The sequence below is a fragment of the Antechinus flavipes genome, chromosome 4 (genome assembly GCF_016432865.1).
Source record: "Antechinus flavipes isolate AdamAnt ecotype Samford, QLD, Australia chromosome 4, AdamAnt_v2, whole genome shotgun sequence".
NCBI lineage: Eukaryota > Metazoa > Chordata > Mammalia > Dasyuromorphia > Dasyuridae > Antechinus > Antechinus flavipes.
The window spans coordinates 133,074,679-133,089,477 of record NC_067401.1 but is presented as its reverse complement, the minus strand read 5'-3'; the positions used below and the strand labels follow the sequence as shown (position 1 = coordinate 133,089,477).

At 36.9% G+C, this 14,799-nt stretch overlaps 1 protein-coding gene across 1 annotated transcript; it reads right to left on the bottom strand.

The window, feature by feature from the left end:
• Nucleotides 1-496: 496 nt before the first annotated feature.
• On the bottom strand, nt 497-13,047 carry LOC127560179 (keratin, type I cytoskeletal 25). The gene is made up of 8 exons (XM_051994539.1): nt 12,583-13,047; nt 10,973-11,055; nt 9,899-10,055; nt 6,752-6,913; nt 6,524-6,649; nt 4,902-5,119; nt 2,609-2,676; nt 497-952 (listed from the first exon to the last, which is right to left on the bottom strand). The coding sequence occupies exons 1-8, from the start codon at nt 13,003-13,005 to the stop codon at nt 843-845; spliced, it is 1,347 nt and encodes a 448-aa protein (XP_051850499.1). The 5' UTR covers nt 13,006-13,047; the 3' UTR covers nt 497-842.
• Between the last annotated feature and the right edge of the window lie 1,752 nt (nt 13,048-14,799).

Here is a 14,799-nt window from a genome sequence, read left to right as displayed (position 1 = left end):
TGTTACTGGCAATTATTCTTATGTACAGATTAATTGCTCTCATTCAGTCCATGTGTAAGTCTTCATGATCCTGATGGATCATACCATCCATGAGATTTTCTTGGCAAATATATTGGAGTGGTTTGCCATTTCTTTCTCCAATGGATTAAGGCAAACAACAGTTAAATGACTTGTCCAGTGTCACATAGCTACCAAGTATTTGAGGCTAGATCTGAATTCAATTTTTCCTAATTTCAGGCCCAGTGCTTTATCCGTGGCAGCATCTAGCTGCTCTACACTGATTTGTAGCCCTATGTATTTAACTCGTGAGCCACCTAGATGCCTTCTAATGGCCCCCATTAATGGTCCCCTTTTCTGGCCTAGAGCCTTGAGAGTTTTGCCGGGTAGCTTAGAGTCAGAATGTGTCAGAGATGCAAAGATAGGTTTATCCACTACCTCATATTGCCTGGGTTGTGACTATGAATTTTGGAAGTAAGACAACAAAAGGCCCCAAAGATAACTTGCAAGAGAAAGTTTATTGAGTACTAAGAAATCCTAACAGATGAGGTCATCATCATCATCTTTGACCTCCACCAATGACATGGTTGTAGGTGGAGCTGCTTCAAATGATCTTATGCCAGATGATGCTACCTTCCATGAATGTGTGAGTGTGTGTATGTGTGTGAGTGTGTGTGTAAGCAAACTTGGCCACACCTATTGAAAAGAAAGAAGCTACATTTCAGAAACTAAAAGGAAAACTACATTTTTTTTTCTTTTCTTAGAGTTGATTATATATCCAGATGGTTTCTCAATTCCTTTTCTTTAAGGCCTTGATCATGAGACCCGCTGTTTCTCATCTCCGATTAATTGTTTGGGACTTTCTCTTCCAGAGATTGGAGCCTGGTAGTGAGAACTTTGCTTCGTTGGTCAATTTCCTCAAGCACCTTTTTCACCACGATGGCTTTGCCCAATTCTGGAGAGAAAATGGAAAAGAAACCTTTAGAAGTTTGGAAGGATCAGAGGGATCCCATGTCCCACCCATCCCCAAAAGGGGCGTGCTCCAAGAAGGCTAATCTGAGACAGAGAGGCTCCCTACACAAGCATACGTCCCCAGCAGCACTCTTTGGTGTAACAAAAAGATACCCATAAATTGGGGAATGGTCGAACAAAGTATGGTCAGGGTATGGTCACTGCTCTATGAGAAAGGAAGATGAGGAGCTCAAAGGATCATGAGAAAATCAACAAGTGAAACAATGAAGCAGGTAGAAGCAAGGGAGTGATATGTTTGAGATGGTTTAGGAATGGAAATCAGAGATGTCAGATAATCAGCTCAGAACCTATAGGCTCATTTTGTCGGCCACACTGTCCAAGTGCCCCAACCACATTAAAATGTAATATTAAAATGAAATATTTAACAAAATAAATGAAAATATAATCAAATATAGAAAATATAAAATTTTAGAATTAAGTCGGTATGTGGCCCTCAGAAATCCATATGTACAGATTAGTGATCTGTGTAGTCCTAAACAAATTACTTACTCCCTAAGCACCTCTGTAATGTTATAGGTTTAGGACTATACATTATATATTATTTTATATTATAGTGTAGCATAACATATCATATCATACTATATTATAATATATTAATGTACAACAATATGTTCTATATGCTATAATATATTGTGTGATATATAATATGAGTAATATAGAATAGAATACATTGGTATTATGGATATATTGAGCATATTAAGATGTGATGGCTATATTAAGGAGAAATAACTACATTGTAAAATCAAAAGAATGATAAAACTTGAAAAATAAAAAAGAAGCTGAATAAATATATATGATGAAACATATGACTTAATTGGGTTTTATATCATACAAATCCAAGGTGTTCTAATACTATTGGTCATATCTTTGTGTTGTCATCAGGTCCACCTCATAGGCATTGTGATATAAAGGAAAAAAGACTGGTCTGGGAACCATATTGAATGAACCAATGAAAAATATGAAAAATGTATTAAAAAGTAATGGAAATATCTGCAATGCACTGTGCTGATACCAGAAGGCCTGACTTTGACACATTAATTGTGAGATTTAGTCTTAGTCTGTCTGAGTTTGAGTTTCTCCATCTACAAAATGGGGATGATTATTGGGTTACTGTAGTGAAAGTGTATTGCAAACCTTAAAACATTAGCGTGACATAACTTTTTATTAACATTTGGCCAATTAAAAAGATGGACACTTGCTACTTTGGGGACATAATTATCTATCATATTTATCTAAAAACATAGTCCATTAGTATTTGTCATAATCTATTCATTATATATTTATTATTAAATTAATGTATCATAGTAGTTTACCATATTTAGTTTTTTATTTATGCATTGTTACATTTTAGTCAATTTAGTTTAGTTATGCATTTAGTTACATTTAATTCAATTAAATACATATTTAAGCTCTCTGGTGGTAAGACACTGAGCTAGGCACTAGGAAAACTGTAATGTGATGAAATGAAGTATTTTCAGAAAGCTTAGAATCTATGAGGATCTGGTCATAGGAATATGATTTGGAAGGATAATTATAATTCAATTAATGTAGTTTAGAAACAGAATTTCATTCTATTTACCTTTAGCTTGACTTCCCAGATTTCCAGATCCAAGATCTTTAGACTTGTAACTTCCAGATTTGCAAGCTCTGTGGAAATAGATGGTGGTAAAGTGCATCTTAAAGGGGAGAAGCTCAGGGACCAAAACTTAAACTCAAAAAAAAAAAAAAGGACTCAGGGGCCCTGTAGACTAACTTATTCCTGAAAAGGTATCTCACCTGTGCTTGAAGATCTTCAAGGAGGAAAACCTTACTACCTCCCAAGTCAGCTTATTTTACTTTGGGAAGGCTGCAAGTGTTAAGAAATTTTCTCTGACATTGAGCTTAAACGTGCTTTGTTATAACCTTCATGACATGATATAATGTCAACCTTCTATCTTCTGGAGTCAATCAGAAAAAAAAGAGTCCATCTTTTATGTGATAACCTTTCATTTATTTGAATGGCTATCATTTGCCCCTTTGGTCCTCTTTTCTATTATCCCCTGGCTTCTATTGACTAGGGGATTTTCGTTTTATTTTTTCTCTCTCCCTTTCTCCTCACTCTGTCTTCCTCTCTCCCTTCTTCCTTTCTTCCCTTCTTCTCTCTGTCTCTCTGTTTCTGTTTTTATCTCTGTCTCTCTCACTCTCTTTGTAATTGTTTTTGGCTTAGGAACTTTCAGTATGGAAACTCAATTCTCTCCATCTGTAAAGATAATATGATATATATAGTATATAGAGTCCTGTACCTGGAGCCAGGATGACCCAAGTTCAACACCCACTACTGACATACATTAACTGGGGCCTCACTTCTCACTGCCTCCATGAGAAAGCCTCCTGAGACTCCATCAGCAGATAACTCTATTTGAAGCCCTATTTTCCTCAGAATTCACCCTCACCTTTCTGTCAATGCCTCTTCTCTACACTGAACAGTGCTTTCCTCTCTGTTCTGACTCTTAAATCCATTCTGGCTCTCTCAATGGTAGCTGCTCCTGAAGGACAGATACCCTTGTGATTCTTAACTGCTCTTGGGATTTACCATCTGCCCTGAAATTGGAACTTAAGACCCCTAGCCCTCTCCTTCTTCTCTGCAGTTCAACTTTCCTGCATGCTGCCCTTCCTGACTAGAATTTGAACTCCTTGAACACAGGGACTGTATCCTTTTTTTTGGTATTATCCCCAGTGCCTAGTGCATAGTAAATTTTTTTGTTCATTTATTACTAGTTCTGTGTACCAGGGCAAGTCATAACCTCTGAATCCCAGATGCCTTGTTTATAAAATAAGGATTGGATTTATTTCCTCCAATGGCCCTTCTAGTTCTGAATCTAGGATAAGGTTAGAAGATTATAACTAATAGTGTTTTTGAGAAAGGTGCTTGGCAAGTATGGAGAGAAAGGTCTGAGAAGTTAAAAGTGCCTCATCCATGATCTAATAGTCACTTATATCAGGGATGGGACTTGAACTGAGGCCTTCTTGACTCCAGGTCCAGCACTCTCTACTGCCTTTAACTATTAGATTTTTTAAGAATTTTGGTAAGACATGTTTAACCTATATTGGACTGCTTGCAGTCGTCTATAGGAGAAGGTTGGAAGGGGGAGGGAAGGAGAAAAATTTGGAACACAAGGTTTTGTAAAGGTGAATGTTGAAAACTATCTTTGCATGTATTTGGTAAAATAAAAAATTATAAAAAAGAATTTTGGTGAGAATCTATGCAGTATATTTAACTGCTGGGAAATACTCAATCACTGAATGAGAGTATAACATTTTTCGCTTTTCTGTTATGAAAAGTGGACCTGTTCTATTAAATGGTGGAAAGGGGAGGCAATTGGGGTTAAGTAACTTGGCCTGAATCACACAGGTAGTAAGTATTTGGGCCACATTTGAACTCAGGACCTTCTGATGCCACGGTGGGTATTCTATCTATTGTACCACCTAGTTGCCCTTAACATCACATTTCACGTTTTTCTCTGCATGATTTATGGTTGAGTTAATACTCATTCATTTTCTAAGAACTCAAGTTCATAACAAGTTCAACATATTTTGTTTTATGTGGAGTTTGCTTTATCCAGGGAGGGAGGAAATAAACATTTATTAAGCACTTACTATATGCCAGGCATTCTGTTAAGTGCTATGAAAATACAATATCTTTTGATCTTTATAACAACTCTGGGAGGTGAATGCTATTATTATTTCCATTTTATAGACAGGGAAACTGATTCAGAAGTTCAGTGACTTGCCCAGGATTGCACAGTTTATAAATGTCTGAGGACAGTTTTAAACTCAGATTTTTGTGACTCCAGACCCAATGTTCCATTCATTGCTCCATGCGGTTTACTTACCCTTCATCTCCATCAATCAGGAGGCAATAGGTTTCAATTTCCTTCTCCAGATAGACCTTGATATGCAGGAGCTGCTCATACTCCAGCTTCTGGCCCTCGGTCTCAGTCCTGACTTGCTGCAGTTGCTCCTCTAGAGCCCCAATCTGGGCTTGGATTTGTGACAGCTGCACACAGTAGTTCCCTTCTGTCTCGGTCAGTGAGCATTCAAGAGAGTGTTTCTATTACAGGCAAACAAAAGAATGTATAGAAAAATTTTTCAGATCCATATAGACGTGAGATTTTTCCCACTAAGAGCTTTGAATGAGCCTTTGGGCTTTCCTATGAATTTCCGAAGCATTCAAGTCAAGTCTTGGGATCATGAGATTATAGGTTCATGGATGCAGACAGAGCAAGAAGGGACCTGAGTGGCCGTCTGATCCAATCCCCTCAATTTAGAGATGAGGAAAGTGAGACTGAGAGGAGTAAAATGCCCTACCTAAAGCCAGAGATAATAAATAGCAGAGTGAGAAATTTGCACTCTGGTCCAAATTCAGGGCTCCTATACTTCCTTATTATGAGATGTAAAATTCTTCATTTTGAGGTGGAGGTTTCAAATTAGGATTGCTATGATTGTCAAACCCCAATATTTCATGACATTTCAAAAACTCATGTGAAAAAAAATCATTGATTTTTCAGTTGCCAAGAACCTCTAATAATGGAAGATGGTCCTAACAGGGACTGATGCTGATCAATGCTCCCTGGGGCAGAAGGTATGATTTTGTGCTGAGCACTGTGCTTTCTTTTAGAGGATTATTAAAATTAGTGATCAGGGTCACTGCCTTTGTAAAATTGACCATCAAAAGCTTATACTTTAGTCAGGGGACACCAAACAGATGAAAAAATGTAACACAAAACACCCAAATGAATATGTAGGAAAACCCTAAGAAAATTGCTAATGCAAGGTATATTTTCTAACTTGAGAAACAAGTAGAAGAAGAAAAAAAAATCAAGGAAAATTTCTCAGAGAAATAATGCAGATAGGAAATTTTGCAACTCATTCAGGACATGGACAGCACTCAATTAGCATACATTGTGGGAAATAAATATAAGCCAGAATTGCAAAGCAAGAAGGCATCAGATAGCTTGGGTCTTAAAGGGTCTGTATTTATTAAATTGTTTTTGTTTGTCCTTTATTCTCCAAGAGGACCATGACCTTAGGGAAATGATGCCATGGCATCATTTGTAGGCAATGAATCCCTGTAGGCAACAGGGATTTTGAGTATAATTAACATATGTGCTAAAGATGAATTGGACTGTGAAGAGAATGAAGATAGAAAATCCATCTCCAGTAGGATTTTTTTTTAACAGCTGATTTTTAAGTGATATAAAAATGATCGAAGCCATACCTAAGGAGAGAGGACCAGAGCTTTCACCAGAGCCCTCTGGTGGGGGTGCTTGCTCCTTTGCCTGTTCTTTCCACAAGGTGGCAGCAACAATCACCTCATCTCAGCCTCCCATTCAGGTAGCATCACATTAGGTGAGCCTGCGGAGCCCATCCCATTGCTGCTAAGCTGCAGCTTGCCCTGCCAATCAGAACCCTGAAAATGGTCCCCTAGACAGCTGAGAAGTCACCCGTGTCCTACCGTGGCTAAGAGAGACTGAAGTTCAATTTCTAAGGTTTGAAGGGTGCGTTTCATTTCGGTCAGTTCATTGCGCGCTGAAGTCGTGGCTCCCACATCATCCGAAATCTGCTGCTGCAGGGATGCGCTCTGAAACACCACGGAAAAGGCAGCCGAATCTTAGTTCTGGGACTACTACTGGAGCGCCAGAGGCATTACCCCCTCCTCCCCAAACCTCCCAAATAGATGAACCTTTTCATTGAACCAGGCTTCAGCATCCCTGCGGTTCTGCTCAGCCAGGTCCTCGTACTCAGCCCTCATATTGTTCAGCAGAAGGGTCAGATCCACCCCTGGAGCTGCGTTCATCTCCACATTCACGTTTCCTCCAGCAGCGCACTGGAGAGCTTGCATCTCCTAGAAACAGAAAGATGTGAAGGAAATACGAGGGCACCTAGGTAATGTAAAGGGGAAGCTAGGTGATGAAGTGCTGGATCTGGAATAAGACCTGAGTTCAAATCCTGCCTTAGAAACTTACTAGCTGTGTGACCCTGAACAAGTCACTTAACTGTCTCAATTTCCTCAACTGTCAAATGAGCTGGAGGAAGAGATGCCAAACTACTCTAGTATTACTTTGCCAAGAAAACCCCAATGGGCTTATGAAGAGTCTGACAGACTGAAATAACTAAAAATGTGACCTGTATATATGGCATGCTGGATTTGGATTCAAGATCTGAGTTTGAATCCTGCCCAAGACAATTAACTACCATGTGACCTTGGGCAAATTACTTAAACTTTGTAAAATTGGGATAATAATGGTACCTTTCTCCTGAGATTGTAATGAGGATCAAATAAAGTAATATATATATATATATAATGCACTTTGTACAATATAAATATAATATATACATAAAATACATAACATGTTATAACATACATATAATTATATATTATATAGTTATAAAATATAATAATATATTATTTATCATCATTATCATCATTGTTATCACTTGATCAAAACCACATTGCTCAATAGTATGAGGGTCTGGACTAGGACATAAGTCTCCAAATCCCAAATTCCCTACTCTTTTCTATGATGTTATATTCATTCTCCTTAACTCCACTATACTTATTTTATGTCAAGTTGCATCCTTCAGAGTACTTTGCTGTAAAAAATCCATCGAAATATTCCAAGGCCATTTTCATGCCTTTCCTTAGTTTCCTTGTATCTAGGCTAAATAGACTTCATTTTTTTTATCCACACTTTATCTTATTCAGGGATTGGTACTGATGTAAATAAGATAATATTTATGAAGTGCTTTACAGATCTTAAAACAGTATGTACATGCTAGCTGTTATAACCTAGCTAAAGCCCAAATTTAAGAAATTTCTGCACTGTTGAGGATACATAGCTCTGAAATCATAAATTATACATAAGTCATACATTATACAAATTAAATTTTTTTTCCCAGAGGATAACTTCTTAAAGAAGCCATCAATTAGATTTTCTTGCAAAAAGAAACTGAAATCTATTCCCCAGTTAAAACCTAAATTCATATTAAGCACTTCACTGGTATGCAATTGGGTTACACTAATTAGGATGAAGGAAATGTATTTGCAGAACAGATGTTGTGAGATTGTTGTGAAAAAAAAAAGGTAACTGAAGGTATGAGAAATCACACCAGCAATAGTAATATCTTTAAATAGAGCTAGAGTATGACTAATCATGAGATTGAGTCATTAACTGGCATGAAGGTTATTCCAAAAAGAACTTCCAAAATGTTTGGAGTAGTAGTGACATCATTATAATAAATGTGAAATATCTCAGGATCCCTATATGTACCATATATATGGTACCATAGGTAGCTAGATGGCACAGTAGATAGTGTGCTGGACCAGGAACCAGAAAGTCCTGAGTTCAAATATAGCTCAATACGTTAGTTATGTGACACTGGTAAGTCACTTAATCCTGTTTACTCAATTTTCTCATTTGTTAAATGAACTAGAAATGGCAAACCACTAATTTCTTTGCCAAAAAACCTCAAGTAGGATCATGAAGAATTGGAAACAATTGAAAGGACTGCAAAATAATAATCTCAGGGGACTGTTTTGAACAACATCATACCTTTGTATGAACAAGTTCTTGTGTATTTGTTAAAAGGGAGAAAAAACCCTCACTCATTGTTTTATAGTTACATTTTATTCTTGATGAAGAGTAAGGTTGTTTCAATTAGTTACCCACCCATCCTAGTAGGAGACTTAGCTGCTAATGAATTTTTGACATTCCCCCAAATCAAACCCATTCCCCAGAAGATGAGGTTTTCCACTTCCTCCCAATGTTCAAAATAATATTCTACTGGATTAAAAGATATTTCTAAAAGCTTACATTCCAAAATGCTTCAGAATGATCACTGTATATATGTGGAGTATATATATGGAAGTAACCTTCTTTGGAATGTATGGACTTCTTTATGCTTGTTTAAAAGTAAATTTTTCCCGTGGCAATTGAGGTTAAGTGACTTGCCCAGGGTCACACAGCCAGGAAGGATTAAGTGTCTGAGACCACATTTGAACTTAGGTCCTCTTTTTTCAGGGCTGGTGATCTATCTACTACACCAACCAGCTACCCCCAAAGTAATTCTTAATATTTTGTAATGACACTTATTAAATCATTTTCCTCTAAGGTATACCATGATTTTCCAAAGTTCCCACTGTGATCTAGGAATTCATGTTGAATATCCTACTGAATTATTTTCTATATGTTTGAATAAAAACACATTGCTGATAAGAGCAAGATTAAAGGTTTAACCCACATGTAGATTATTCATTTTTGTTCTTTTGATCAAAGTTGTGAAGTGCAAGCTGTTGTGATACTGGAGGCACCTGCTAATGACTGCTGGGGATCCAACTCAGACCAGCAGAATGGATTCCTTTGTGTGAGATGATGATGATAATGCCAGCAAGATAGAATGAATTTTTTTTTCCTTTTGGTAAATAGGAACTCTTGATCACATGAGGGACCAGGTGAAAAAACATTGAGTAATCCCTTGAGTAGAATCATAGTGTCATAGGTCTGGAGCTAGACCAGATCTCACAGGTCACCTAGTCCTGTTCTCTCTTTAAACACATGGAAGAACCAAAAGTCTAGAAAGGGGAAGATAGTGGGAAATGTTAGTGAAAGAGGAGGAGGTGGGAATAGGGGAGTCTGAACTCAGGTCTTTCCACTATTAAACCCAAGGTTTTTCCCTATATTATACTGCTTCTTCATACCATTCCCAGTTTATGGCCTAAAGATAATGGGTCAGTAGCATTGCTATATCAGAAAGCTAGTTCACACTATATTTCACTATGAATAGTTTTTCTTTTTAGAGAAAGAAGAGAGTTAGGAAACTGCATTCATACCTCTTTGTGGTTTTTCTTGAGGTAAGTCAGCTCCTCATTCAGAGTTTCATACTGAATCTCCAGATCCGTTCGGCACAGGGTCAGCTCATCCAGGACTCTTCGCAACCCATTAACATCAGCTTCAACATTTTGATGAAAAGCCAGTTCACTTTCAAACCTTAATGAGTATTAAAGAATTTTTGTTACTTTGGATAGTTTGGGGAAACTCCTAATCACAAAAGAAAGGGGTTCCAATGCTGGCATCTTGCCCCATTCTGAGGTTTCCAACTACAGGAGCTTTACAAAGGTTTTGAGTTGTCTTTTTTCTCCCAAAGCCAATGAACATGATTGGTTATTTACCAGCGATTGTACTTCCCAGACAGTGCCTGATACACATTCCTTCTTCACCTCTGCTTCTTAGAGGATAATAAATTTTTAAGTTGCTGAGTATCTCAGAGGATACTGAGTCTAACTCTCTTATTTTACAGATATGAAACTGAGACTCAAACAAGTTATGTATCTGTTCTTTAGATCATGATCTTGAGAGCTGGGACTGTCTTGTGTGTCTTTTTTGTATCCCAAACACTTAACACAGTACCTGGTATACAGGAAGAGCTTAATAAATGTTTATTGATTTCCTGTGATCATATAACAACTGTCTGAAGGATGATTTGAACTCAGTTCTTCTTGACTCTGAGTCTAGTACCCTATCCACTATAGGAGGTCACCCAGTTAGTGACCCTAGATGAATTCAGCTCATATTTCATCTCCTACATAAAACCTTTTCTTCCTCTCCTCTCCCATTTGATTGCTATGGCTTCCATTTGCTTTTTGTATTGATTCTATGTTGGCTTCAAGATTTTTTTAAACCATAAATATTATCATCTTACCCAACTCTCTCATTTTGCAGATGAGGAAACTGAAACTCAGAGAAGCAAAGCAATTTTTTTTCCCCAAGGTCAAACCGCAGAGTCAGAATTTGAACCCAGATCTTCTAGACCTAGGATTCTTCCCACCACATTTAATGAAAGGATCAGCAAGATGGTTAACTTTGATGGCTTTTATTGCTTCTGAACGTCTTTTCCCCACACTTACTTCAGTCTGAAGTCATCGGCGGTGAGCCTGGCATTATCAATTTGTAGGACTGCACTGGCGTTGCTGGTGGTAGAAACAATGATCTAGAAATGGAAAAGTTGACAATATTCTGACAATATTGTTGCCTGGGTAATTTTGTAAGTTTTTCCTTTCTTGAATTGAAAATTGAAGGACTGGGACAGCTAGATGGCATAGTGGATAGTGCACTGGTCCTGGAGTCAGGAGCACCTGAATACAAATCCAGTTACCTCTTCCTAGCTGTGACCCTGGCCAAGTCACTTAACTCCAATTGCTTCATCCTCCTTCCCCCCAAAAAGGAAGGATTTCAGTTCTTTTGTGGATACATATCAATGTGAACATTCCTTTTATTGATATAAACACCAATCTCCTTAGGTCTTCTTAATCTGTAAAATTCTATTTTCTCTCTCTCCTTCTTCCATTCATGTGTTAAAGTAATGGAAATCAAAACCATTATTTTGGATAAATATGTTGACCATTAGGAAACATTTTTTTACAATGGATTAATTCATCAATTCAGATGAATAAAAAACAGCTATGCTTGTTGATATATCCAAGTTTCCTAGATTGTTTTTAAACTTTACAAGGACATTAAGGGAGCCTAGATGGTGCTATGGTGCACAAAGGTGAACTGGTGTCAGGAAAATGCATCTTCCTGAGTTCAAATCTAGCTTTAGACATTTACTAGCCCTATAAGTCTGGGCAAGTCATTTAATCCTGTTTGCCTTTATTTCCTCATCTATAAAATGGACTCAAGAAAGGAATAGCAAACTACTTGCCAAGAAAACTTCAAATGAAGTCACAAAGAGTCAGATGACTACTATTAAATAACAAAGACCATTAACTTTAAAAATTTTTTTAAAGAATCCTGAACCTTAAAAATACTTTTCTGGATAGATTTTATGTATAACTACATTTTAAGATAAAAAACAACAGAATTATTGATTTAGAGTTGGAGATCAACTTAGTTGAATTCAACAAGTATTTATTATTTTTAATTGGAAGGAAAGTTACATATTACACTTATGTAGTATTTTGAAGCTTGAAAAAACACTATAGATATATTTACATAACACATAACTTCATTATATATGTGTGTATATATGTAATATGCATTATATACACTGTATATAAAACATGCATTGTATGTAATGTATAGAAATACATTATATATAATGTATATATAATATTCTCTCTCTTTTTCTCCATCTCTCTTTATATATACAATATACTTCATTTCATTTAGTCCTGAAAAGATGCTTCCAGATAGCTCTTATTATTATCTCCTCTCCCCCCCTTTTTTTTTTAAAAGATGAAGAAACCAAGTTTTAAAGAAGTTAAATGACTTTTCCAGAATAACAATACTAGTATCCAAGGCTGGGTTATAATTAAAATTTTCTGATTCTAGTAACATCTCCACTGCAATAAGTTGATTCAATCTGCTCATTTAAAAAGAAGGTGAATGTAAGATTATAACGAACATAATAAGTTTTAGATCTGGGATTTTAATCCAAAATCTTTTGAGTCCAAATTCATTATTCTTTTCTTTTACACCAGGATCTCATAAAAATCACTCCAAATTATTTTCTTACCTGATTCTTAAGATCTTCAATTATTGGTAAATATCGGCTGTAGTCATGATCAAGCCCCCGGCAAGATCCAGGACCAAATTTCTCATACCACCCTTTGATCTTCTCCTCCAGCTCAGCATTGGCCTCTTCCAGAGCACGTACATTATCCAGGTAAGAAGCCAGGCGGTCATTAAGGTTCTGCATGGTCACTTTTTCATTGCCAGACAGAAGCCCTCCTTCACTCCCCAAGAAGCTAGTACAGGAAGTGCTACCATTTCCTACAGTGGAGCTGCTCCCAAAAGCACAGGAAAAGCCACTTCCAATGCCAGTCACTCCGCATGCACTTCCAGTCCCAAAGCCTGACCCTCCACTAGAGAGCCGGACAGAGCCTGTTGTGGGCCGGGAGCAAGATCTCCTGGGACCACTGGAAAGGCAAAGAGACATGGCTGATGGAGAGTGCGTGCAGAGTCTTCTTGTGTGGTCAAGAAGTCCAAATGGAGTGTTGGTATTTGAAATGATTTGGTTTGCCTATTTTATAGCCATTCCCTAGGGTGTTTCTGCCTGAATTGTGCCTACCACGAGTAAAACACTGCTTGCCTGTTCAGCAACTTACCCTAATTGAATGCTTTTTTTGTTTTCATAATTAGCAAATAATTTTACTGGGTCCATTTCCGTAGGTGGGTGGTTGCCCCTAGGTTGGTTGTTATCTCCAAAATTGTATTGGGTGGAGCAATGTCAGATTATTATTATGCTTTTAATTTTGAATGAGTAATGCCTCTCTTACAATCTTTAGAAGCCTAAAGTCATCATTTTGAGAGAAGAAAGAAAATTTAGCTTCATGGTCTCATAGAATCTAAGAAACTCAGAGTTGGATGGCATTTCAGTCTGACCTCTAATGGAACAAAAGTGACCTCGAAAGCATCTCCAACAACTTCCGACTCCTGTTTTGTGATCTCTAGAGAAGGGGAACTGATGACTTTCCTAAGACAACTTATTTCATTTTCAGACATCTTCGGATATCTGAAATTCTAAGGAAGTCTTTTTTTATATTAAGTTTAAATCTTTCCCTAACTTCCCTAATTTCTGATAACTTAGTAAGGCAAAACTGAACAAGTCTAATTCATTTTATATCTGACCTTATATTTCCTATGGCCTTTGACCACGTTTGATTTTCTTTTTTCTTTTACTAATTCAAGATTCTCTTGCCTCTATTTTACAATTAAGATAGCTGTACAAGATCTGAGGAGACAAGTCTACATTTCTTTCCGTGTTATATAGATTATGCAAATCCACAGGACTAGAACTTCATTTCCATAGAGTCTTGTGCAGGGGTATTTTATTATGGAAATTCTCTATATTTTCTATATCATTCTCTTGGGGAATGAAAATCCAGACATATGGGTTTGTATCTGCTACACAGCTCATGCTAAATATCAACTTTCCCATTATTTCCCCTCAACTCAATATATCAAATGGAATAGAATTAGAAGAGAGCTTACAGATAATCTTCTCCAACCCCATCATTTTATAGATGAGAACATTGAAGACCTGAAAGGGCAACTAATTTTCCATAGAAGTCTAGTTTAGTTGGACTGTGTTCACCCTGAGTTCCTCTAATGGTGATTTTTTTTATTAGTTTCTCCAAAGGGCATCCATTTAAAATGTGGTTGCTGATATGATGTATTCTGTCGGTTCATATTCATGTTAGGAGATACTTGTCTTGTTTTAATCATATTGATAATGAAAAGCAAGCCCATAATTTTCATTTGATTGGAGTAAGAAAGGATTTGGGCAGTTAGGTGGTATGGTAGATAGAGACCCGAAGTCAGGAAGACTCATCTTCCTGAGTTCAAAGATGGCCTCAGACAATTACTAATCATGTTACTCTGGACAAGTCACTTAACCCTATTTGCCTTAGTTATTTCATCTTTAAAATCAGATGGACAAAAAATGGCAAGTTACTCCAGTGTGTTTTGCCAAGAATACTCCCAATGTCATCATGAAGGGTGAGATACAATTGAAACAACTGAAAAACAAGAGAATCTATGTGAATGTGTGATCCTACAAATTTAGAACTATCCCTGATTGTAAATATGACATCTTTTTTTGTTTTATTGACACTTAGTTTGGGTGGAGAGTTGGAATTCTACATTAGTTAGACACTGTATATAAGTTCTTTTTAAAAATTTACTGAAGGAGTAAAATAGTCTCAAAATGAGCAAATTTGTAATATATGAA

Excerpts from the sequence above, each read along its gene's own strand:
- LOC127560179 (XM_051994539.1), bottom strand. The coding sequence starts at position 13,005 with ATGTCTCTTTGCCTTTCCAGTGGTCCCAGGAGATCTTGCTCCCGGCCC. Across the intron at positions 6,914-9,898 it reads TCAAGAAAAACCACAAAGAG|GAGATGCAAGCTCTCCAGTG; the intron begins GTATGAATGCAG and ends TTCTGTTTCTAG. Across the intron at positions 2,677-4,901 it reads CTGATTGATGGAGATGAAGG|AGCTTGCAAATCTGGAAGTT; the intron begins GTAAGTAAACCG and ends CTATTTCCACAG.